Source organism: Endocarpon pusillum (genome assembly GCF_000464535.1).
Source record: "Endocarpon pusillum Z07020 unplaced genomic scaffold scaffold1300, whole genome shotgun sequence".
NCBI classification, from domain to species: domain Eukaryota; kingdom Fungi; phylum Ascomycota; class Eurotiomycetes; order Verrucariales; family Verrucariaceae; genus Endocarpon; species Endocarpon pusillum.
Genome location: NW_006913659.1, coordinates 390,888 through 414,689, shown reverse-complemented (window position 1 = coordinate 414,689; position 23,802 = coordinate 390,888). Strand labels below are relative to the sequence as shown.

The 23,802-nt window shown below is 49.3% G+C and overlaps 8 protein-coding genes across 8 annotated transcripts; 4 read left to right on the top strand and 4 right to left on the bottom strand.

Moving 5' to 3' along the window:
- Nucleotides 1–272: 272 nt before the first annotated feature.
- On the top strand, nucleotides 273–1,763 carry EPUS_00785 (uncharacterized protein; the record flags this gene model as incomplete). Its single annotated transcript, XM_007801565.1, has 2 exons — nucleotides 273–370; nucleotides 425–1,763. The coding sequence occupies 2 exons, from the start codon at nucleotides 273–275 to the stop codon at nucleotides 1,761–1,763; spliced, it is 1,437 nt and encodes a 478-aa protein (XP_007799756.1).
- Nucleotides 1,764–1,943: 180 nt separating this feature from the next.
- EPUS_00784 (uncharacterized protein) lies at nucleotides 1,944–2,780 on the bottom strand (the record flags this gene model as incomplete). Its single annotated transcript, XM_007801564.1, has 2 exons — nucleotides 1,944–2,453; nucleotides 2,571–2,780. The coding sequence occupies 2 exons, from the start codon at nucleotides 2,778–2,780 to the stop codon at nucleotides 1,944–1,946; spliced, it is 720 nt and encodes a 239-aa protein (XP_007799755.1).
- A 434-nt stretch (nucleotides 2,781–3,214) lies between these two features.
- On the top strand, nucleotides 3,215–3,685 carry EPUS_00783 (uncharacterized protein; the record flags this gene model as incomplete). The annotated part of the gene is made up of 1 exon (XM_007801563.1): nucleotides 3,215–3,685. One exon carries the CDS (start codon nucleotides 3,215–3,217, stop codon nucleotides 3,683–3,685), a length of 471 nt encoding a protein of 156 aa, XP_007799754.1.
- Nucleotides 3,686–5,445: 1,760 nt separating this feature from the next.
- On the bottom strand, nucleotides 5,446–6,612 carry EPUS_00782 (uncharacterized protein; the record flags this gene model as incomplete). The annotated part of the gene is made up of 1 exon (XM_007801562.1): nucleotides 5,446–6,612. The coding sequence occupies one exon, from the start codon at nucleotides 6,610–6,612 to the stop codon at nucleotides 5,446–5,448; it is 1,167 nt and encodes a 388-aa protein (XP_007799753.1).
- Nucleotides 6,613–9,005: 2,393 nt separating this feature from the next.
- On the bottom strand, nucleotides 9,006–10,958 carry EPUS_00781 (uncharacterized protein; the record flags this gene model as incomplete). Its single annotated transcript, XM_007801561.1, has 4 exons — nucleotides 9,006–9,829; nucleotides 9,896–10,508; nucleotides 10,638–10,794; nucleotides 10,867–10,958. The coding sequence occupies 4 exons, from the start codon at nucleotides 10,956–10,958 to the stop codon at nucleotides 9,006–9,008; spliced, it is 1,686 nt and encodes a 561-aa protein (XP_007799752.1).
- An 874-nt stretch (nucleotides 10,959–11,832) lies between these two features.
- On the top strand, nucleotides 11,833–13,553 carry EPUS_00780 (uncharacterized protein; the record flags this gene model as incomplete). Its single annotated transcript, XM_007801560.1, has 2 exons — nucleotides 11,833–12,734; nucleotides 12,788–13,553. 2 exons carry the CDS (start codon nucleotides 11,833–11,835, stop codon nucleotides 13,551–13,553), a joined length of 1,668 nt encoding a protein of 555 aa, XP_007799751.1.
- A 1,681-nt stretch (nucleotides 13,554–15,234) lies between these two features.
- EPUS_00779 (uncharacterized protein) lies at nucleotides 15,235–16,179 on the bottom strand (the record flags this gene model as incomplete). The annotated part of the gene is made up of 1 exon (XM_007801559.1): nucleotides 15,235–16,179. One exon carries the CDS (start codon nucleotides 16,177–16,179, stop codon nucleotides 15,235–15,237), a length of 945 nt encoding a protein of 314 aa, XP_007799750.1.
- A 2,038-nt stretch (nucleotides 16,180–18,217) lies between these two features.
- On the top strand, nucleotides 18,218–22,352 carry EPUS_00778 (uncharacterized protein; the record flags this gene model as incomplete). Its single annotated transcript, XM_007801558.1, has 4 exons — nucleotides 18,218–18,631; nucleotides 18,731–18,862; nucleotides 18,933–19,179; nucleotides 19,234–22,352. The coding sequence occupies 4 exons, from the start codon at nucleotides 18,218–18,220 to the stop codon at nucleotides 22,350–22,352; spliced, it is 3,912 nt and encodes a 1,303-aa protein (XP_007799749.1).
- Between the last annotated feature and the right edge of the window lie 1,450 nt (nucleotides 22,353–23,802).

Here is a 23,802-nt window from a genome sequence, read left to right as displayed (position 1 = left end):
TTGGAGAGAAACATCGGACAATCTGTCTACGAACTACGTACAGTATTCCTCGCTGCGGCACAACCTCTGTGGCTGCCCGTGTCCAAGTTGCCGATTCGATGGGGGGTACTCCTTATTAAGAAGTGGAATCTCTTTACCTTTACATATATACCCAGTTCTCTAGAGATACTCCGAGTTTCATGCTCTCACACAACCGCCTCCAAATCATTCAGATCCTCCCCCTGCTGCATGTGCTTGAGCTCCTCTCCCCCGGAGCCTGTTAAATACACAATATGGCGCCTGATTCAGGCTCAAGAACGCCTGGCCTGACCTCTTTCCTGCGCTCCCTCTCCTCCGAACCAGACGAAACCTGCATAGAGCAGTTTATTGCGTGAGTTGTTGCGAAACGCACAGGTCTGGAGCCGTACGCTGAACTTTGCTCCAGCCTTCTTAGACGACGTCAAATACGGCATTCACGCCCTTGCGCTGTTGCAACTGCATATCTCTTGCGGCGCGTTGTCGCACAAGCCAAAGCAGAACCCGGAAAGCCGATCGAGGCCGCGCGCTTGCTACAACGAGTACAAGAGGTCGGCAGGAGGTTGGTAGCGGCACAACCGAGAGAGCTGGTGGTGGGCAATGTTGTCAGAAGGGTGTTGGGGCTAATTAGAGAAGAGCAAGACAATGAACGGGGAGAAGGAGATATCAGTGGCCTGTCGAGTGAGGTGGGTATTGACAGTGGACAGCAAACGCCACAGATACCAAGTCTAGGAAAAGGAGACCCTCTCTCAAGTTTGAATGGTACTACTCGAGCCACTGCAGACATGCAAGCATTGCACACCTCGCAATCACCAGCGGGTGTCAACACACGCAGAACCACTCAACCAGCCAGTCGACCGGCCCTGCAACCTTCATACACCACATTTGCAGGCGCCCCACCAGTGACTTCTATGTTCAGTCTGCTTTCACATCCTACCATGAGCTCGCCTCGAAGCTCTCCTGCACCGGGATCACCCAGTGGTACTGCAACTCCACATCCAACTGGTTCAAATGACATCCGGCAAGAGGTAATCGAAGGCATTGGCGAGATCATCGACGAACTTGAGCAATCAGACGAGCAGATTGCCAGCTATGCCTTAGAGCACATACATGCCAACGAGGTAATTCTGACCTATTCCTCCTCCACCACAGTCCAACGCTTCCTCCTGAAGGCCGCCTCAAAACGAAAATTCACCGTCGTCCATGCCGAGTCCTATCCGAACAACCACCGAAAGGTCCATGCTCTCGTCACCGGCAACACCAACTCAGACCATTCTGACGCCCTCACCACCGAAGCATTTCACAAAACTCTCACCTCCGCCGGCATAACCGTAATTCTCATCCCTGACTCTGCCATCTTCGCCCTAATGTCACGCGTCAACAAAGTCATCCTCGGCACGCACGCTATCCTATCCAATGGTGCGCTCGTCGCTACGTCAGGAACCAAACTCGTCACCAAAGCGGCAAAAGCGCATCATGTCCCTGTCGTCGTGCTGAGCGGGACGTATAAACTCAGTCCCAAGTACCCTTATGATCCAGATATGTACATTGAGTATGGGGACGTAAGTAAGGTGTTTCCGTACCAAGATGGGGAGTTGGTGGAGAGTGTGCAGGTGGAGAATCCGCTCCTGGAATTCGTCGGGCCGGAGTGTGTGGATATGTATGTGACGAACCTGGGGGGCCATGCGCCGAGTTATCTGTATAGGATTGTCAGGGATCAGTATCGGGACGAGGATGTGGATATTTGAGATAAGCGCAACAATTCGGTGATACCCAAAAAGAGCATGAAACTAGCAACGATGCACAGCGTGGAGCTTGGAACAAAGAATTCTTCGACGAATGTGCATCTACATGCTACCACAATGCACGAACGGATGCAGCCAGTCAAAAGTCTCTGTTGAAAAGGCATGAGATTGGGTCATTCCAAATCACCGTCGCCTCCTCATCAGATCGTAGCCTTGAGGCGTCCTCTCCACCACGTTTCTATTCATGTCCTCATACCCTCTCCCTTCCTCTCTCTCTTCGTCTCTCTCCTCCATCTCCTCTCTCCTCCCAGCGCCCCTCACCCTCCCCTCCCTCTCCAACCTCCTAACCTCCCGCTCCAAGTCCTCTTCCCCTCCCTCGCGAAACCTAGTGACCTTGCGAACATTCGCCGCCATGATCTCCGTCATCCCGTTTCCCGCTCCCTCACTCTCTTCCCTCTCCCTCTGTCTCACCAGCGCCCGCGCCGTGAGGGCAAACCTCATATCCTTTGGTCCGTCGACGAGTTCGAGGATCGCGGACTCGGATTGGCCCGGGTTGTACTCGCGCTCGTCACGTCTGTGTTTCTTGTCGCGGTCTAGGGGTTCGGTGCGCAGGACGCGCGTGTAGCCTCCTGGTCGGTTGGCGTAGCGCTCGCGGAGGGGGCCGAAGAGTTTGGGCAGGAATTCGTCGGGTCTCTGTGCCAGACGAAAGAAGGGGAGGGAGTGTTAGTCTGGACTCGTTTGGGGGGGAGGAAGAAGAAAGGTAAAGAGGAGAAGCGCGTGCGAGATGGGACGGTGTGTAGATCGACATACGAATAGGATGGCCTGTGCTTGCTGCCTAGCTGCATTGTTGTTTCTCTTTCCCAACGTTATGAGCTTTTCCGCCATGCGCTGGGCTTCTTTTGCTCGCGGCCATGTCGTTCGTATCGATTCTGTCTCGATGAGGGAGGTGACGAGGTTGCGGAGGAGGGCGGAGCGATGCGAGGATTTGACACCGAGATGACGGTGTTTTATGGACGACATTTACGGTTGGTCTGGAGAGGGCTGGAAGGATGGAAAGGACGGGTCTGAAATATGAGGGGAGATATTGGCTGATGGTTGTAGAAGATGCATTTGATATTGATCTTCAATTGCTCGCCATTTCTGGGAAGCTTTAGGTCCTTCGGTCTTGGCGCTCCAGGGGCTGCCTGAGCCGGCAATCCTCCTAAGTTACAGTACTCCGTACTCAATTGACGATTTACATACTCCCTACTGTATCATCTCCGCAATACCCTTAGAAGAAAAATCGCAGAGCCTACGAAGCTTGCGAAAACTATTATTCCGCAACAGCTCTACCTCACTTCAAAGCCACGCGTCGTGACCCCCAAAGACTTGCCTCTACCGTGGTTCTCCGACCTTTTTTCTCAGGGAAACTACATCATTTATTCCGGCATTCAAATGAATTGAAGGCCACAACAATGGGTTTTACAACCGGCTTCGTACGTCACCTAAGTCCTCACCATGATACCATTCCTGCGAGCCTCTTATGCCGTCCTTGTTCTAACCAGAAATTCTCTTCACAGCTCGGCGGCCTAACCCTAACCTACTCCCTCCTCTACCTCTCCCTGTACCTGCACCGCACCAACCGAACACAGCAACATACGCTCCTATCCCAACAGTCGCTGCTACTGAACTCTCTCCTCGAACGCCCCACATCCAGTTTATCCTCAACCTCGAGAACGAGAAGGACAAGGATAGATCCCGAGACGCTGGAGGTGGAAGAACGGTGGAAGAAGGATTCCCTGACAGAGAGATTGAAGGATAGGTGGAATGGGGAGGTGGAGGGCATGGTTAGGAGGGTGGCGGAGACGGATTGGAGGGCGGTGAGGGAACGTTGGGAGAGGAGGGGGTTGAATCTGTGGAGGAATATGACTACCACTAAGGACTAAATGGGGTCTTCCTTGCCAACCGTGATTTTGCAAGGAAGAAGCTAAATCCATTACCACCATATCACCATGCCACCACTTGTTTTTGCAAGCAGAAGACACAGCTCGCACTTTGGCTGTTTCAGCTTGTCCTTGTCATTTTCGCTCCATCCCATCGCCGCTGGGTCGACGTGACTCTGGGTCTCAGGCTCCAGGAAAGAGCAGAATCAGACTGGTTGACAAATGGATGTACCCACTAATGCTAGATAACATCACATCCACCAGTGGATGCCAACCCCAGAATCTTCGACGGCCGCTGGCCTTCGGAACCAACAAGGCGGTACCCGAAGATCCCGTCATTGTTATCGGTATAGTCATTTTTGTTGGTGTGTTGTATCCACTATATTGAAACGGAAGTCGATTATTGCTTTCCTCAGTGATTGCAACGCCGTCTTCTTTTAATTGATGGCCACGGGAAGCCATTTTACCTTTGAGTCTATGTGGAAATGCTACATCAATAACATCCGCTTGAATTCGGGGCGAGAAGAACGCATGAAATGATTCGAGGTCCCAAGCTTTCCCAATCAATTACGGCTCTGTGGTCATAACAACATCCACTTGTTCGAAAGACCTCAAACCTTCTTCAGCTAATCAGGGACCTCAATCCCCATCTTGACCTTCCAAGCAACTGGCAGAACCCTGCCTACCATTCACCGGCCGGGCTGGAGTCTGGATCGATGTGGGCAAAACCATCAAGTGGAATCAATTTGGTACATTCTTTTGAGGAAGTACCTGGGAACATTTGCGTTCAAAGAGGACAATATATGGAGTTCGATGGAACACAAAGAACTGGATCAGCTGGGTGGATAAGCCAAGTCGTTGATATAATAATATCTCAAAGTACTAGATAGAAATGGCTGTGGAGATAATGTAAACGGGTTTTCCCAGATGTATCATGGAGGGAGCCGCAGCCTTTTGGTGGATTGGGTGGCCGTCTTAGGATCCTGACTGGGCAGCTGGGAAGCAACGTTAAGACAGCCATTAATCAACCTTACCCGCCCCTCAAGTCATGCTGTTCCATTCACTGTAGAGCAATACACCTGAACGTAGGTAAAGTTATTCAAGCTCTGTGATAAGCCCGCAAATGCAGATAGTAAGCTTCTTGGATTCTCCCCAACCTTCATTAAATAATAACGTATCATTGTAATGGTAACAAAGTCTTAAGAGTTTCATCCACTCTTCAAGTGAGGTGAACAGATCTCTTGATGAGTTCCTCTCGCAGGCACCCCTGACGCTTGTTTAACGCACACAACTCTCGTTATCTCCATATCGCGTACATGAGTGCGACGTTCAGATCGATCGTGAGATAGCAAATGGTGATAACTTCTAGGCTGCTCTCTGGTATGGTTCATTCTACACTTGCTTGACGAATTCCATCCTACTGACCGCCAGACCGGCCTGCCAATGTACTTAAGCCGAGAGAAGGATCGAACCTCCAGGCGCATGTCGTGACCTCTAATGGAAGGTCGTTAAAGAGATCCTGCGTCTCGACGCGACTTCTCGAGGACCACGATTTTCGTTCGAGTATGTAGTAAGTATGTAGGTGCGTCCGCAGCTGATGTCCTCATGGTGTACACTCAGCTAATCGTCCCGGAGATAGTGGCGGCGGCTATAGTACCGGTCAGAGACTTTCAAATCGACTCTACTTCTTCCTTCGAATGTCCAGCGATATTTATAGCCTGGTTGTCTCCACAGATTGAAGATGCTCAATTCTTCTCAAGCTGTCAGAATGATGAGATATCTTCCGCCTCGGTTTCTTCCAAAGCACGGAGAGTTGGTTCCACTTCTCGAGGATCGGAAATAGCCCACACACCACCTCCCTTGGCGAAGCTACGGCCAACCTCCTTGCCCACAAGATTTCTGCCGACCTTGCCGGGTCCAACACCGAGCCAACGTTTAACTTTCGCAGTTTGATCTAGGTATTTGATGCTGTCCCACCATCTGACTGTCTCTACCGCTTGTCGAGAGAGCAGATCCTTGAGATCGTCCTTGGACCTGAAAGGTAGACCAGATACATTTGATATACATGGCATGTTTGCTGGGAACTTGACCGGACCATCACGTAAAATCTTTCTCATGTACGCCATAGCGGGGATCATGATAGGGCTGTGGAAAGGACTGTTGCTCTTAATCTCGACGGCACGAGGATCATGACCACCAAATTCCCGGATCTGGACAAGTAGTTGCTTGATACGTTCGAAGCTGCCGCTAAGCACAATTTGATTCTTCGAGTTGATGTTTGCAATGAGCACCTGATCAATTGCTGGCACCTCGTGTGAGTCAACTTTCGAGCCCGCCCCAGGTTGGAGAAACTGGTGAATGGTTGCAATGAGAGATTCCAGGCGTTCTGGTTCACAGACAAGTGCCATCATGCCGTAGGTGCTGCCGGACTCTTGTGCTGCCTGCCGAGTACATTCAGCCATGATTTCAGCCCGACGGCGCACCATCCGTAGAGCGAAAGGATATTCCAAATAGCCAGCCACAACCAAAGCTGCATATTCGCCCAAGCTGTGTCCCAGTGTGACATCAATCTTCTCGTCTGTTCTGAGGCCGTACTCCTTTTCCAGCACGCGCAATATCATGATCGAAGTGGCCATGATTCCCGGCTGAGCATTTTCAGTTTCATTAAGCTTGTTGACTGGGCCATCGGCAATGACCTTTGACAACGGGTAACTCAGTATTTCATCGGTCTCTTCGAGAAATGGGCGGACGGTGGACGGGTATGCTTCGAGCCATGCCCTGGTCATGCCCACGCGTTGGACGCCATGGCCGGGAAAGAAAAGAGCGGTCCGTAGACTCGACTCGGCTGCAGTAGCATAGCATCTTTGACGAGCATTCGCGATTCTGAGGAGGGAGGTTCTGGTGGGAAATGTAGACAGGACGCGTGTCATGGTACTGGTTAGACTACCGCCTTACTTTCGACATGGTTGCACTCTCTAGCTTTGACTCGAGATAAAGTGTCTTGTGTAGTTTTGATAGAATATCTGTGCATTAGCGATGGACCAACCATGTACACACTCCTTAAAAGGTTGCAAGTCGAAGTCAGTGGGCTTGGGAGAGCCAGCTCGGCACTCGGAAGGGGAGGAAATCCCAACGACAAATTGAAGGGCGGGCAGAGAATTTCTTGGCAGTAAGGCAGTACGCCTCAGCTCCGGGCTATTAGTAGTAGGTAGTTATATTGCAGACGTGCAAGTATGGATAGGTAAGCGATTAGCCCTTTTTCACCCTGGATTTGCTAGCTAACCTGGAAGTTTTACACCCTTAGGAACAGTTACAGAGCTAGAATCCTCTCACAGTACCTGGAGAATGGGCCGGAGGGCTTGCAAGAATGTCATGGATGAGCTGATTAATTGATTGATTGATTGGTACAAGTATAACCGCCATGTGACAAAGAATCCAACCCTCCGATCGACGACCACCGGACCAATCCCTTGGTACTGCCGGGATCGAAGGTACGGATAACGTTTGCACATGTCAGCAACTCACGTTCCACGCAAAGAATAGTTTCTATGCCTTCTCTTTCGCAGATTCAACTCAAGAGGGGCGTGTTAAAGGAATAGAGCGGTAGACCACACTACCCAGCACAACCACTAAGAACTCCAATTCCTGACATTCTACCAAGCCTTCAAGTAATATTGTGCATACTGGGCATACTTCTCAGCCAGTTTTAGTGGGCGTGCTTGTGTGCTAGATCTCTTTCTGCCATTCGTGGCATTTTCAGTATAAAGATGCGGCGTTGTATAAATTAGATGAAACAATCCAATCTTTCATCGTTCTGCTCAAACAGAGAGTGCACAACAATGTTTTTTGTGATGTGCGTATTCAACAATAAACAGGAAGTAAAAAATTGTGGTCATTGGTCCTTGTGCACCAAGGACGCTGACTAGTAGTTGATGTGACACAACCCACCAGCGCCGCCGGGCCTCCGGGCCCCCGGGCCTTCGGGCCGAGAGTTCCAGGGGGCAGGCCCCAAGCGGATTTCATACTTGGTAGTTACACCAAATGTGACAGCGACATCTGACAGTGCCAGCATCTGTACCTACTGTGTGGTAACAGCCACTTCACGAGTTCGCTTGCAGCAAGCTCGTATCTCTACGTACATACTGTGTAGAAACCAGTTACTACAAATTCAGGCTATGTTTCATAGGTAGGTGTTGGTCTACCCCACCGAGGAATACCAAGTTGGCCGTTAGCTCCACGGTACCGGAGCTTGTTCGGGCACCTGCCTAATGAGGGATCCCTAAGTCTCCGGTCAATAGCGTCCGCTCGTCTGTCTTGAAACAGGTAGGTAGAACGGTAGGCTATTTCGAGTCAGGTTTCAGCCGTTAAAGGTCTTTTGTTACAGCGAGTTTTCGAATAGATCTAGATCTTCTACTTAGGAACGCGCTTGGCGGAGAGTCTCCCTTCGCAGGGAACAAATGTTCATTGTTAAGATAATCACCTCCGCCGGCAGAGGGAGAGATACCGTGAGAATTTTCAGGCAGAAAAGTTCTAACCAGTTGACTACCCAGATTCGTACTACTACTAGCACCTAAACCGTTGTGTAATTGAAAGAGACAGAAAAGCGCACAAGGTACGGCTAGTTACTCTGTTGTTATCCGCCCACTCAGAGAGAGATGTCATTTCTCCCTTCGGAACGTGAGTTCTCAGTTTCAAGACCCGTCATGAAATTAGTGCTGGGACACTACAGTATCAAGCAGACCTCCTTCGCCTGTACATACATGAGGTTGAAGATGCATACACTGTACTTCGTAACTGCCTCCTGCTTTCATGACTGAGAAGTCCCTTCCTGACTTCGCAAACCCTGCGCTGGGTGAGGGGCGGCTACGGATGCTACTCAGATCAAGAGAAGAGATGATTACGCCGGCTACAACGACGCATTCAGCGCTATCCCGCTGTGAGCTCAGTTCTCCAGGGGAGCAGCGCCGCGCAGAGAGTGCCTAAACACAGATAAGTTGGGTGGACCAGCAGATTGACATGCGGAGTCGCTGCTTGTTAGATGACTGGGGTTTCCTGTTTGCAGGCTGCCTTTTTTTGAAGAGCAGCACATAATAAAGTATAGAGAGACCGAATTTTAGGAAGCGAGGGCTGCGAAGCAGTTGAGGTTGTCTCCCATATCCACGTCGGCAATTCAATTTCTTCACTTGTCAGTACTCGTCTATTGATTAGCGAGCTTCCTTAAGTATTGAATGTTGTGGGTAAAGATCTTCGGAGGTTGTGAAGCTAGAGCTTCCATCAACTCTGTTCCATGTGGGCTCGGCTCCAAAAGCAGAGATCTCAAAATTTATACTACAGCACATGATGCCGGATACCTGAGATATGTTGCTTGCAACGGAGCGACAAAATTATTGTAAAAATGCCGTCTGAACGTTGAGAAGTCAAGACTCTTGGTAACATCACGTCCCGGAAACTCGCACCTGAGGCAACGCTGGACGGCGTAGCCATATGAATCTCCTGCCTGATTGTAAACCTCGTCTATCTTGCTCTCCGCGATTCTGAAATCATCGGGTATACTGGTCGTTGTACTTCCTGCAGGGTTTGGGGGTCGAAACTCTTCAAATGATTTGTTGAGGCAAAGTTCAATCAGAAGAATTCCAAGAGAAAAGAGTGTCTTATTTCGAATGTGATGGCTGTTGAAGCGACCGGCTGTATCCAGATGTGACGCTGTGACGGGCGTCTCAAACAGGTAAGAAATGCACGGAGTTCGAGAAACTGTAACCGGGCTAGCGGCGGTGCTCTCAAGAAAAACTTTGATTTGCTCTCTATCCCAAGTGTCGCATAGCCACGGTGTACAGCTGAGATGGAGAACTGCCCATGCTACGGCAGCAGCGAAACCATATCGCTGTTTTGCCGACAGAGCTAGATGCGGCGGAAGTTGATACTCTGGGTTCGATTGCTGCTCTGGCAAAAGCGACTTCAGTGGCATGGGTCTTAAAATGTGCGGCTTAGTGTCAGATGCGTGACTGAGACAAAACTTTCTTTCCTCCTGTTGGTCTGGGTCTGGCAAAACCCCCAAGGCCGCAGATGATTTGGAAGGTTTTCGGACCTCAGCACAAAGACAAGAGATCTTGTCATTCGTCGAGTGCTGATATAGAATGCCGGATTCAGCTATTTCAATGCAACAGTTCAATTAGCCACGCCCGACTATAATCAGAAAGGCTAGAATTGACCTACCAGTATCAACACAAGACGCAACTGGAATCTTGATGGAGTTCGGCTCATTCTGTTGTTGCCAGAGAGAATGCCAGGCTTTGCTCATCCTAGAAATCGGTGACGGCGTTCGTGGTGTTGCTTCGGGCGATTGTTGAGACGGGACCGGAAGCGTGACAGGAACGATGTTTCTCGAATCCGTGCTTGCTATCTTCACCTGAAATTTTCGCCAGCTATGCTCAGCACTAGCTTCTTGAATAGGACTATCGCGGAAAGAAAGAGCAATGTCAAACACTGAGTTAAGATTTGGCTCTACGGACTGCCAGTCTAGACCAATAGTAGCATGATGGGAGCATTGGCAGGGGCAGTTCCAGCTTTCTTTGAGAGCTCCATGGATGGCTTGGACATTGACACGGATTGAGTGACAGTATTTAGGGTTGAAAGAAGCTTGCAATTCTTGGACTTTGGTGTCCTCATCTTGGGCTGGCACTTCCGGCTTCTCAAAGCAGTTTTTTAATGCTGTGTTCCAGTATTGCAGTTCGTCAATGAGAGCCTTGCGTTCTTTGACATTAAAGCTGCGTTTTATGCGACGCCACTCCCATTGAACTCGACCCGGAGCTTCGTCTGTCCACAATGGCTGCACAAAAAGTCAGATACCATTCCAAGTCTTGAATCAACTTGGACACATGGAAGCGGCAAGTGAGATAAGGCGTCATTTTGAACCGTGGAGAAATTACTTAGCGTCAGTTTGAAATAAGTATCATACTTTGCCATTGATATCAACTTCCAATTTGTGCAGAAGGCTACTGGTGATTTTGTCCATAGCTCCGATAATTGATAGGAATTCTTCCTGCTGATGGGGATACTTTTCTTCGAGACGTTCTCGTACTTCATCTATGCTTGCTTGTTCGAGTCCAATCAAGCTAAGAGTGACACGAAGCTGCTGTTGTTATACAAATATGTTATTCCGGAGGGTTGACAATGTTGTATCATACTTCCAGTAAGTCTTCACCGGGCCATGGTATTTCTCAAGTGCTAGTAGGGCGATCGGAATCCCTCCTAACACGACACCAGCAACTTCGGCCATGGTCTCGATGCTCTGTGCCTGACAGTATAAGAAGATTTTTCTTGGAATCAGAACGAAGTTTCCGCCAGACGAAGCTCTTGACGAGGCTGGGAAAAGCCAACAAAATAGCCTTGTTCACCACGGAATCTGCTAGTAAATATGTATAGGGCAAACAGCCTTATTGTGCCTAGTGAAGGAGTAAACCTACCACCCTTCAAAACCCTTTATCAGCTTCTCAGCGCTTTGGTTCCGCTATCCAAGAACTGCTTTCCTCCATGGTTAGTTTCATGTCTGTTCACCAAGCTCTACAGAAAGATTTAATTGCTTTAGTCAGGTCACGTCAAATCCACAATTGGAACTGATGTGCCGATTACCAGTCGAACCATAGCATGAACTCCTTGACTTAAGGCTGATCAATTCGGACAAAGTTACTGTCAACTGGACAATAGCATTTAGAGGCCGTTTCAACTTGAGAGCAGTACCCTTACGTCAGTGAAGCTATCCTGCAAGCCAGGTTCAACTTTGGCTACGTTTTCTTGCGATGGCTGAGACGTCACCCATTTCGTCGGAACAGTCCCTTTATGAAATCTTCGCAGACTGCCTTGTATCTTACAGGAAACTTCTTCTTGCTCTTAACGCAGAGAACTGTGGGGTGGTGCGTCTAGAACAGGTTGATGTGAACCGAACTCTAGAAGAATTTGGAAGAGTCAAGACTTGGGGCTACCAGACGAAAGCCACCCTTACATCAGGAGCTCGCGGTTCTTTAGATGACACGCTGAGAAACTGTTTTGAACTGCAAAGTACCGTCCGAAGTATTCTTCATCGTCTTTGCTGGTGTCTCGATCAAGGCAGGTAGTTCTGCATAAGAAATTGCCATCTCTCCACTGCTGACTCAATGACAGCAATCCCTATCGCGGAGAGAGGATACGATGGAACAAGTGAGTATGACCTAATCTCCAATAGCAGCATGGGCAGCGATTCGGATTGCGATACTGAGGAAGGACACCATGGACGTCCTAAAATCTCGAAGATCGCTTGGCTAGTGCAACAGAAATTTGAGCAGATTCAGTCACTGTTCTATCTATCATCTCTTCTTCGCCGTCCTACCTTTACAGGCAGGTATCTTCGCTCCGTGAAGTCGAAAGCTAGAGCGGAACTCCTGAGGGATGAGTCCCCATTAATCTTCCGTTTGGGCAGATATGATAGCGAGCACGTCTTCGAAAAGGTACGACAATGGCATGGGCTTAGTAAAAGCGCTATTAATGTGTCACACGAGGATGAAAAGCCCGCATCTTTGGATTGTATTCAGGCTCGCAGAGCTGTCAACTCCGAGCTTGGTGAAGATGTTACGGTCCTCTGTCACAGGCTCGCAAAGGCAAACAACAGGCGTCGTGAGCAGCTTCAGTATTGGGCCGAGCACTCAGATGTCCTGATGAAAGAGGGTTCAAGTGTCTCAATGGCAGAAACTCCCGTACTGGAGGTGAAGCAAGGCAGCGAGTCGCAAAGCCAAGTTTCCACTATCAAAAGATCCAACCAAACTGAACTGAAGCAGAGCAAAGACACAAGGTCGTCTTTTTCGAAGCAGAGTTTCTCTACGGCTGCGAGGTCGGCCGTGTATGAGACAAAAACACAGTCCGGGCGGACCCGTACAGTGTACGCGCAATCAGCTGCGGCCAACGGGCGATCAAATCGCGTACCTGACATGCCGGTTCCAGCGAATGACACCTCATCTTTCCATTGCCCCTATTGTGGCATGGACCTCAAGAGCCACGACATGGAGGACAGACAAGCGTGGAAGTAAGTCTTGTATCGGATCTTCCCTGTTCCACCGCGGTAACAAAGTGTTCTAGGCGCCACGTCTTCCGAGATCTCAGGCCGTACATCTGCACCTACCCAACATGCCAAACACCTGAAAAGCTGTATGTTACCCGTCACGACTGGTTGTATCACGAAATGCAGATGCATCGGCGCCAATTTCTCTGCGGCAACTGCCATGTGAAGTATCCAACACAGGAAATGATGGTAGCACATCTCAGGGCGCATCATGAGGGCTCGTTCTCCGAGTCTCAACTACCTACCATCCTTGATATGTGCGATCGGCCTATCGATGATAACGAGCAGTCAACTTGCCTCCTTTGTGGCCAAAAGATGTACCTACTACAGCTATGGGAACACCTCGCCATGCACATGGAGGATATTGCTTTGTTCGTCTTACCCAGCAAGGTTGCGGAAGAGACCGGAGATGTGGACGGTGGCTCCATATCCAACCAAGCCCCGAGACTGGAATTTGGTAATGGGAGTCATGGCGACGGAGCCTCTTCCCTTGACAGTCTCCATTTTTCTAATGCTGGGAGTGAATATGCTCACAAACAGACCTCTGCCGATTTTGAAAACTTACAAAGCACTGCACGGCCGGAAGCCGACTCCAAAATTGCCTTCTGGGAGGTATTCAACTCGGATTTGGAGTACCATTCTTCCACGTTGACGCCGCTCGTAGGGGAGGGCAATAATAAGCTTGAGGAGCATTTTCCCTATACAATCGCGGGGCGCCATTCCGTCGAGAGTGTGAGCTTCCAGTTTAAGATCGATACTATAGTGTCGAACGTTGCTGACTAATCAGGAGAATAGAATCTGAATAGCAAGTTGTTCTATCTAATTGACCGCGCAAGGAGAGCCTATTTATACATACCAAATTGCTATATCAAACTGCCAATCCATGCGAAATAGCGCGAAACGTCAATACTAAAAATACATGTTAATTCGAGGCGAAACGCGTAACAAATCTGTGATAAAACGCATTCAAAACGTCGCACAATACGCCACCGTTTGATAACCAGCAAATTCATCGAAGACGCGCAGAATCCAGTAGCGTTTGTTGCAGCGCTATATATCACGTGACATCCGGTCCACATATAGAACTGAAGCCAGGAGCACCTCCACAGTGTTTCGCCAATGGTTCCTACAAGCCGCCTACCGAATGTTGCGACCTTAGAACCTTTTCGTCAACCGGTTGGTATCGCTGGACTGCCAAGGGCGTGTCGGCGGTGGGATATAATCCTGCGCCTGCATGCCACGCTTATTCTACCTCTATCTTCTATGACGGGGATACGAAGGGCTTCCTCTTTCATCCGGCAGACTGTCGGACTGTCAATATCTCAGCCATCGAGAGGGAAGCTGCTGGTGAAGCATGGGGTTGGCGGCATTTATGCTTTACGGAAATAAACTCACAACACAGCGTTCTGGATCTTGATGGCGAATATGATACTTTGTGTGGTAGGGGAGGATCCTACGTTCCGCATTTCATACCATCACAATATCAGTCACGCATTAACTCCAACCTATGTGGACTGTCAGGAAAGATGAGTCTTTTGTTAGGGCTTACCGCCTTTTCATGTGCGCAAAACTGCATGTTGTTCGCCATTACCAAGAGCCTAAACATCAGGGAAAGAAGATGGGATGAGAAATTTTCTGGTATGTGGGGTAATGGCCGTAAGACATCCTCTGCGAAGCAAATCACGAGTGAGATACTAACACCCATTAGGCCTCCATGGTCGTGGTCTCGTAGTGCACATCATGGGCGATGAAAATCTTACAAATTTGGAAAATGGTGATTTCGGTCCTTTGCTGATGTGAGAAGTCGTCAGCAACCCTCGAAGCCTCATAGTTCATGAATCCAATTCTCGGCCCGTGCCTTTGTAAACGTGGTTGATATTGCACCCAGCGTCCAGCTGTAAATAGAGGGTGAAACAACGATTGTCCTCCTACTTAGTTCAGAGATAGAATGACCTTGGTATATTGAACATTGAAGCCCGAGATCTGAGAGCCAATCAGCTGCCGCTCGAGTCTGTGGTCATGAACTCAAACCCCAAGCTAGCTATCATGAGCCCCTTGGACATATATCATGCTCACGGACCAGCAAGCACATATGGGCAACCCTCCGAATGCTGGCCACATACCCTTGTGGCTATTTGGGAACTATAATCGGAGAGCCGATGTCTACTTAACAGTATTAATTAACGAACCACGAATACATCAAAGCTGATGGTACCTTCTTTTTAATTATACACTTATATCCACGACCCTATGCTAAGCGAGCTATCACCAGTCGCACTTGTTCGCTTTCATAGTCCATCTCAAGTAGATCCCCCAGGCCGTCATCAGGTGATGATAGGGGATACCTAGATTCAAAGCATCATTCTTGATGTCGTATGCATGAGTTAAAGGACAACTTCTCCTTTCGCACCCGAAACTGGTACTTTTGATGCAAACAGACTTGCATCCGTAAACAGCGCCATTATTATGTTCTCTCTATTGCCACATTGGTCCTTGTCATCACGTACAAATAATTCACGATTTCGGGCCTATGAACTACGTGGTCCCCATCCGTCTCGCTCTGCGGGGCCTGAAGCATCTCTTGCGACTCTAGTCGCCACAAACGTCCCGGGTGCACGAATCCTCCATCAACAATCTCTTGCTGCAATAGTCCTTCATCGACGGAGCTCGGGTAGGGCGGCCAGTATGGAAACCGAGAGCCTGAGTAGCTTAATGCAATCCAACGGCCTCCAGGGGAGGTGAGATACGCCAAGTGTACGGCTAGAAGGTGAAGAGGGTGAACTTTTGAACGGAAATGGGGAGGCAGGGGTGGGTATGCTCGCTTGGAGTCTGTGGCTCGGAGAGGATAGGGGAGGACGATGGTGGGGTCCTCAGCGCAGGATATGGAGTCACTGGTGGATTTATCGATAGTGATGTCGTAGCGTCGGGGAAGCAAGAGGATCTGGTCCAACGAAAGGAGGTCGAGCGCGCTCCAACACATGCGGCGCGGAGGCTGCTCATGAGGGACTCCGTCGTCCTGCCGTCTTTGAGCTTCGGGTGCTGTACCATCCGCAAGACTTCCGCTTAGTGAGGTGTTGATTGGCTTCGGTGTTGTTCCATTCCCTGATTTGGAGCCTTCAGCTTCATTGAAAACCTGCCGCTCCCATTTCTCGCCAATCTCGACGGCGACTTTAGAGAAATCGGTGTTGTGGATTTGTTGCGGATTTTCCACGAGTTTCCGAAGGTGGAGAGAAACAGATGATGTCCCACAACCAATGTGGTGAATCTGGGGATGCGTGGGAAGAGTCCCCATTGCTTCCAGAATGGGTCTATCTAAAGCTTGAGGTGGAAGCAGCCAGTCAAACGGGGACTCATTCCTGGTGAACCGCTCGTCCCAGTACTCCACCTTGCCAAACGGAACTCCAGACATCGTTAAAGTCTGTAAGCCCAGAAGCGTTTACGAATCGCGTATCATTTAGTACAGCTGAGGCTATGGAGGTGGCATTCGAGAGCAAGGAGTTTCTCGGCTCTTGCGCCAAAAGTGTTGAAACAACAAAAGGGGTTGACGATAGGTACCAGAGGTACAGAGTCGGGCATCAAAAGTCATCAATAAACGCTAAAATTAGAGCCTGAGCTTGAGCGCCGCGTAAGAAATGCGCTATAGGAGTGGAGCCCTAGAGCTGCTGCTGAGAACCCCTTATTTTAGAGAGCCCTAGGGCCCTCTTTAGGTCATAGCTCACAAGTCTGTGTCAGTCAAGCTCCAGCCATCCCCCCTCCTGACCATCTCTACGTCCTTAGCGTCTGCTATTGAAAATACATCTACCAGTTAGGTTCGAAACCTCAAAGCGCTGTCCATTTGGTGGAGTGGTAGATGTATTGTTCTTCTCTTAGCACCTACGAACAATAAGCTAGTATAAGAAGGGCTAGATCTTCCTCATCCTAGTTAGCATATATCGATACCTTTTGATGCATGCCTCCGTAGTCAAGTCTTGAAATCTCATGGAACTGTGGGATGGAAATGGGCTGGACTGGGATGAATCACCGACCTCCAATTTATGTCTTTATCCGTCATCCGAAGTAGGCTTAACGTACCCAACTAATACGCACCACACCCCCAATCACACAATGTTTAGGGCCGATATCTCTGTTGCTCCCAAGGTTCTCATGCCACCAGTTTCGAAATATTTATCGAAATCAGTACAGAGATGGTCGAATGGGCAGAATCAAGCAACGCTTACTATATAATAGCTGTCTGAGCTACTCCAGTTAATCCTATCTCCAAAACAGGATCAGCAATGCTTGAATGATTAAATCATGCACTGAGACCCTCAGAAGCGTCCAGAGCGCGTTCCTGTCTCTCCATGCTTTAGTCACTCCCGTGGCTCTTTGGCTTGATATCTCACCAAGGAGGCATGCGTGCCAGTAATTCCACCAATCTTCTTCTCGCAAGCAGAGGGGACGCGTTGCTGTGAGACACGCATTCTTATTACGCTACGATGTTTCGGAGCATAGCCTCAAGTGCCTCCTTGACCAGCTGCGTGCATCCAGCAGCTACAGATGCACTATTGCTGCTGAACATAGCACGAAGCACCTACCATTCTTTGTTTCTGGGAGTTTGAAAATATGCATACCTCCCAAAGTCGCAAAGTCTGGTTGGCCAAGGTACCCTCTAACCCGGCGCTACAGATTGTCAAGATATCTAATTGGATAGGGGCTCATCTTCAGGAACATTCGCTTCTCTCTCCCATCATCCTCTAATGATCCAGCACCCGTCGTCGTTCTTTCAGCAATCCCTTCCGAGTTCCTCCATCCTTCAGAGCGCACCTTCAAGGCCGGTCCTTTGTTCCCGTCGATTTCAAACGTTCAATCAACTGACAATTGTTTCTCCCTTGCTTGCCCAATCAGGGTTTTATTCTCGACGTAATGCTGCTCCATGAGGAACAGGAGACAAAAAAGGTAGTCGGTATCGTAAATGAGGGCATGAGAGCCCTTTTTTGGCTGACGACATCCTCGCAGTATGGAATTAAGCGATTGTTCAGACGTTGCCATCGATCGAATAAACCAGAACCTCAAGGATCTCGTAGTACACACTTGACCAACAGGTTCGCCCCTATCAGCTTACTCCGTCCTGTCGTTTGTCTAAGCACGTTCAGATTGGCCGAGAGCACCAGCTGCGCAAAGGCAGAGCCAGCCGTAGGTGACCACCTCTCCTCATCACGAAATGTCCTGCACCGGATGCATCGCGCCCTTTGGAAACCAGGTGGCTTGAGTCTCTAATCGGGTTACTGACAACGCAGAAGCATTCTGCCGGCACCTCGATTGATGAGAAATATGCGGGAGATATTGGAGATGTTGGAGATGACATTTTGCGAAAAGGGGATGAGAAGGTAAAATGCGAGCCGTCCTCTGGATACAGGATGAGATATCTTACAAGCAGACGACAGGATACCTCCAAATCTCCAGCTAACATGGATCAGTCCTGGCCGTCCGATGCCAACTTCCGCACGGGCACATCTTCAGAAATTCTGTTAGAGAGGCGTCCTGCATACTCTATCAACGTTCGGGAGTCCGCATTTCGCCAAGCTTTTTCGAAACTCGATAATCGGAAGCAGGAAGAATTGACTTCGGTCTATGCCTTTGACTATATGAAGGATAGAGCTAGGCCAGAAGCAGATAGATGGGATCTAGAGCTGGAGGATTTGTTCGATGAGCTCAGCCGTGCAGATCAGAAACATCGCAGCGAAAGCTGGTTTCGGAGAGGACTTGGAAAGATGAGACCTTTCCTCGATGGCCTTTCCATCGGTGTAGATGCAATGAGTTCAGTAACTGGACTTGATCCTATTGCGTCAGCCGCTTTCGGGATTGTCAAATCCGTGACCTCGGTAAGTCCTCCTACATGGGCTCTGGCATGGAAGCATCATGGTCAGATCCTCTTTCGATCATGAGTATGTTTGTCTCACTGAACCGGTTGCTCCATCTAGCTTTCTCTTGGTTTGTGCGGCGCTTCTGAAGACATTGAGGGGCGAATCAGACTATTCATCGAGTGCATCCCAGCCATCAACAGGTGCAACGATATCCTTGAGACGCACCCTTCATTTCACACAATCCACAAAGTACGCAAACGCTGGCCCTTTTAGGGTATAGCTTAAATGTTTCATGCGTGTACTGATATTAGTCAACTAGGCACTCGTCCGGGTCTACAACGACATCATTGACTTCTACTTTACCGCGTTAGGAATACTCAGAAGTTCAAATGTTGTTTGGGCTCTGGGTCAGAGTGAATTCAAGCAATGTTTTCCTGAAGTTATCTCATCGTTTGCCATTCACACAGACCAGCTCTCTCTGGCCATTGGGATTGAAACCATTGGTAAAGTTATTGAGATAGACAGATATGTACAAAAAATAAGCGAGCAGCAAATCAAGGAATACAGTAAGTATGATTTGAATCAAGTGAACCGTCGGCACACAACTCTGACCTTCATAGTCGAGGAACATCTGGACAATGGTCGGGAGAAAGAGATTAATATCATTCTTGATAAACGGGCCGAAGGTAGCTGTCGATGGCTCCAATATCACCCCGATTTCTGTCGTTGGCAAAGGCTGACACCTCCTTCCGTCAACTGTTTTATGATGTTTGGAGGAATGGGCTGTGGGAAAACAATGATTGCAAGTTTCATCACCGACCATTTGCGAGAGAAATTTGAATCTGCCGACTCTAATGAGGCCATTGTCTGCCACTACTACTGCAAGGAAGATGGCGAAAGAAACGATCCGTCAAACATTTACCGCAGCCTGATATCCCAACTTCTTGACTTCAGACCAGATCTGAAAGGCAGATTCATGACTTGGTTTGACAAGACCAAACCCAAAACAACTCCCAAAAAACCTACGCAGAGCCCGGAAAGACTGCGCGATTTTTTGGTAGACCTGATTCGCGCATCCGGACAATGGGTATTTATCGTCGTGGACGCTCTTGATGAATGCCAGAGATATTTCCAGCAGGATCTTCCTCGACTGTGCCACGAACTCTCCGGCGCCGCGTTTAAAGTATTTATTTCGTCTCGTCCGGATAAAAATTTGAAAAACTCCATGCCACCGTCAACCTCGTACTTAGATTTCAAACCTACATATGAGCAGGATCGTTTGATTACTGCTTACTTGACTTCGGAATACCTTTCCGATATGGTCCAAACAGCAGAAGAAACCGTGGTTGACAAGATCGCTCGGAACGCTAAAGGATGCGCTATCTGGATCAAGTTGGTTCTTGAATATCTCCGAGAAGAATCTTTCCATGACGGAGAGACTCTGCTGACGGCCATAGACAAGATCCCGCCTAGTGTAGCTGGACTTTATGCGCAGCTGTTCAATCAGGCCGTGAAAAGAGCAGGATCCGGGCCGCGGGCTGGACAGGTTCTTGAGAAGACCCTGGAAGTGTTGGCAGTGGCACACCGACCACTTCAGTTGCGAGAGCTCTCCTGCGCCGCAGCCAGCGCAGTTGTGGAGGACCGAGCATGTCTTTCTCAGATTGAGCATTCCTTCGGTTATCGCAGGAAACTTCTGGAACTTGCTCGACCTTTCGTTATCGCAGAGGGATCGGCGGATTCCTCCATCGTGAGACTAATTCATCATTCGCTCAAGGAAAGCATTCTGGAAGACGCTCCAGGAAATTGGTGGTCGACGCATCAGCGGGCAAATACCCTCGATAGTTCACCTAACCTTCAACGAATGCATGGAAGTGTGGCTCGCGCATGTATCACATACCTTACATGTACTGATTTCGGACAAGACATGTTTGATCCGGCATACAAACTTGAAGACTCGGCCTCATCACCTATGGCTGCCACTGAAGATAGCCAGGACGGTGATGCGGACTTTCTGCCACTCTGGTTCGCCATGGTGACTAGAAACAAAAATGACTACTGGGACAAGCGAGCGGCCATTCAAAAAATCCATCCATTTTTTGACTATGCCGCATTGTATTGGGGTGGCCATCTCTCTGAGACCGCCGATCAGGATGCACTTGAGCTACACGACCCTGCCGCCATCATTTGTCACCCTGGCTCTAATTACCTGAAGAATTGGCTGGGCTATTCCCAGGAGTTGACTTGCACAGAACTGGGGATTACGGTCTGGGAACAATTACCGGAAGTTGATCAACTAGTCATCGCCTCGTATTTTGGCCACCGACTTAGTGTCCGCAGGCTTCTTGATTGCTCCGACGCCGATTTAGAAGGCTTATCTATCCACACAGCACTATTTTGGGCTGCATATAGAGGGCACGACAGCTGTCTCGAGCTCATCCTTGAAAAGAAAAATCATATTAGCCGGTCAATCTACCATGCCAGTGACTCTTCAGCTCTGGCCACCGCTGCAATAAGTGGATCCATAGGCTGCTTGAAGATGCTGATCAAGAGCGATCTTTTTGATATCAACCTTCCGGACCAGTCTGGCTGGTCTCCACTGTTCTATGCGATAGCCTCGGATCATGCTGAAATAGTCGACCTCCTGTTAGGGTCACCAAACGTTCATCTACGGGTTCAGTCAGTTCGAGAAGCCGGGGCCAATGCCCTAACTATAGCCGCCTCAGGGGCACACTTCAACATTCTTGGAAAGCTCCTTGACTATCCATTGGTCGGTCCCGATGATGTCAATGCAGCCGACAATCTCGGGATGACGCCTCTCATACACACAATACGTCATGGAAACTTGGGCATGGTGCGATGCCTTCTCCGTCACGATGCTTCCGTGACGCTAGTGGACAAGAAGAAACGCAGCCCTATCTACTGGGCTGCCCAAAAGGAGGATGCTGCGATCCTTCGAGAACTTCTAGCTCTTGACCCAGCTGGCGCTAACGCCACTGACGACGATCAATATACTGTATTGCATGCTGCCCTGGAGTCTCCTAGTTCCCAGACATTTGCGGAGCTACTCGCTACGCAAGGCATCGATGTTAATCAACAAGACAGTCTAGGAAGCAGCGTCCTTTGGTGCGCAGCCAAACGCGGCCGAATTGACGTTGTGCAGCTACTTTGCAAGCACGCGGATCATCTACACCTGGATTTGGAGCGCTGCGATGCGTGGGGCGTATCACCATTAAACGGAGCTTGCAGTACCACCTGTCGGACCGCACCCTCTATTCTGAAAACACTCATCGCGCATGGTGCGAATCTAGGTTCTACGGACCTCAGAGGGTGTGGGCTACTGGCGTCTGCAGCCGTCAGTGGATCATTGGAGAATATGAAAGTGCTACTGGATGTGCCAGATATTGAGATAGATGTACGAAATCGAGCCGGGCAGACGGCCCTCTCTTTAGCAGCGGCAAGTCTGGATCCCGGAACTTTAGATGCAATGGTGCTTTTGTTGGGAACGGGAGTGGTGGATATAGATTCGACCGACGAGGCCGGGCGCACACCATTGTCGTATGCAGCGGGGAGCGGGCAGCTTGAGAAGGTTAAGCTGCTTGTGAACTCCCCAGGTGTGAGAATCGATTTATTTGATACGAGTGGGGCAACTCCATTGGACCACGCCGAGCGTTACCGCTGGAAGGATGATAGGTCGAAGGAACAGGTACTGGCGCTTCTCAATCCCGAGGAGCATCTATAGAAAAATCTGACAAGGAATATCGTTCACGTCAGGATATGAATCGTTTTGAAAGCCAGGGCTGATGGACAGATGTTGGGAAATGGTGATCACAGTCCTTTGCTGGTATGAAAAGTCGCTTATAGTCTTGATTTATCAGAGAAATTATGATTGTCCTCTTATTTAGTCCACTAAGGTCAACCACATTGATGCAGTGAACGTCGAGTTTGAAGATCTAAGAGCCAACCTAGATGCTCAATGTTTAAGCCACGAACCCAAGTCCAAGGTCAGTCCTCATGAGCATCTTGGACATCAATCTTCTCCCCAAGCAAACGTGCGTATAGAGCAATCTCACAAAATGCTGGCCACAGGCTTTTGCATTTGGGTAACGGAATCGGATATGCAAAGACCCGTTTGCAGCACCGATCAAACGGTTCACAAACACACAAACAAAATCGTCACTTCTGAGACATAGCTGGTAAAGGGTAAATCAGAAATGTTCGTGTTGGCACCGAGAGCCTCGATCACTGGACCCTGCATTGCGAGGCCTGGGTCAGTAAATACATCAGTGCTCTCCCGGTTAAGTGCACCGTCAATCCCGTGCACGACTCTGCCTGGGATAGGGAGTTCGGTTGTCAGGATTCTGGCCAAGTTTGCGAAGAGGGAGTTTGAGGCGAATGAGGTTGTTGGAACTTTACCATCGGTAGTCAGGGCTGCTGCCACCTTCGCTGACGACGATGTGGTTCGGAGAGTGATTTCTCAGGTTCGTCCTCGGTTGTTAATACGATCGCCCCCACTGATGGTGTCTACTGCCGCGTTGTTAGCGGCGAAGATGATGAAACCTTTGACTTCATTGATGAGAGCGATCAGGGAGGCATTTTTGCTACCATAGGGCGGCGCGGGGGGATGAATTTATCGTGCTCGTTCGGAGGCAGTGCTGAGTTTGGCGAAATTGGATGCAGAGGACTGGGGTGAGATGAGAAAGGAACCGAGGGTGTGAAGAGTGCTATGAAATCGGTTCGGCTCGTTGCTATGGCGCTACTGAAAAGGGTGGAGAGAGAGAAGTAGAGTTTGCAAAGCTGCTAGCAAATTTAAGATCTGTGATAGAAAGTGGTAAATGAATAATCGCCTTAGGTTACGGAAAGAGGCAGTTTTCAGCGTGCATCGTAGCGTGGACTCTCTGTCTATTCATGACATTCGCAATGCACTATTAATAAGCCAGGTAGGGAGGTATGGGAATGTGGGTATCAATACATCTATCACCATGTCGTCCAGCCAAATGATATTTTCCATGATTTCACGTTACGCACCCAAATTGCCGCTACCTCATACCTGACTTATCACAAAGTGATACGGAAATTTATCAAGCGCCGCATCCGAAAAGGTGCAAGGATGATGATGGTTTGCCCCAATGCTGCTTGTGCTGCAAGCTCTGACAAGAGATCCGGAAAGGAGTTTGTCTCGAAGTCGCTAA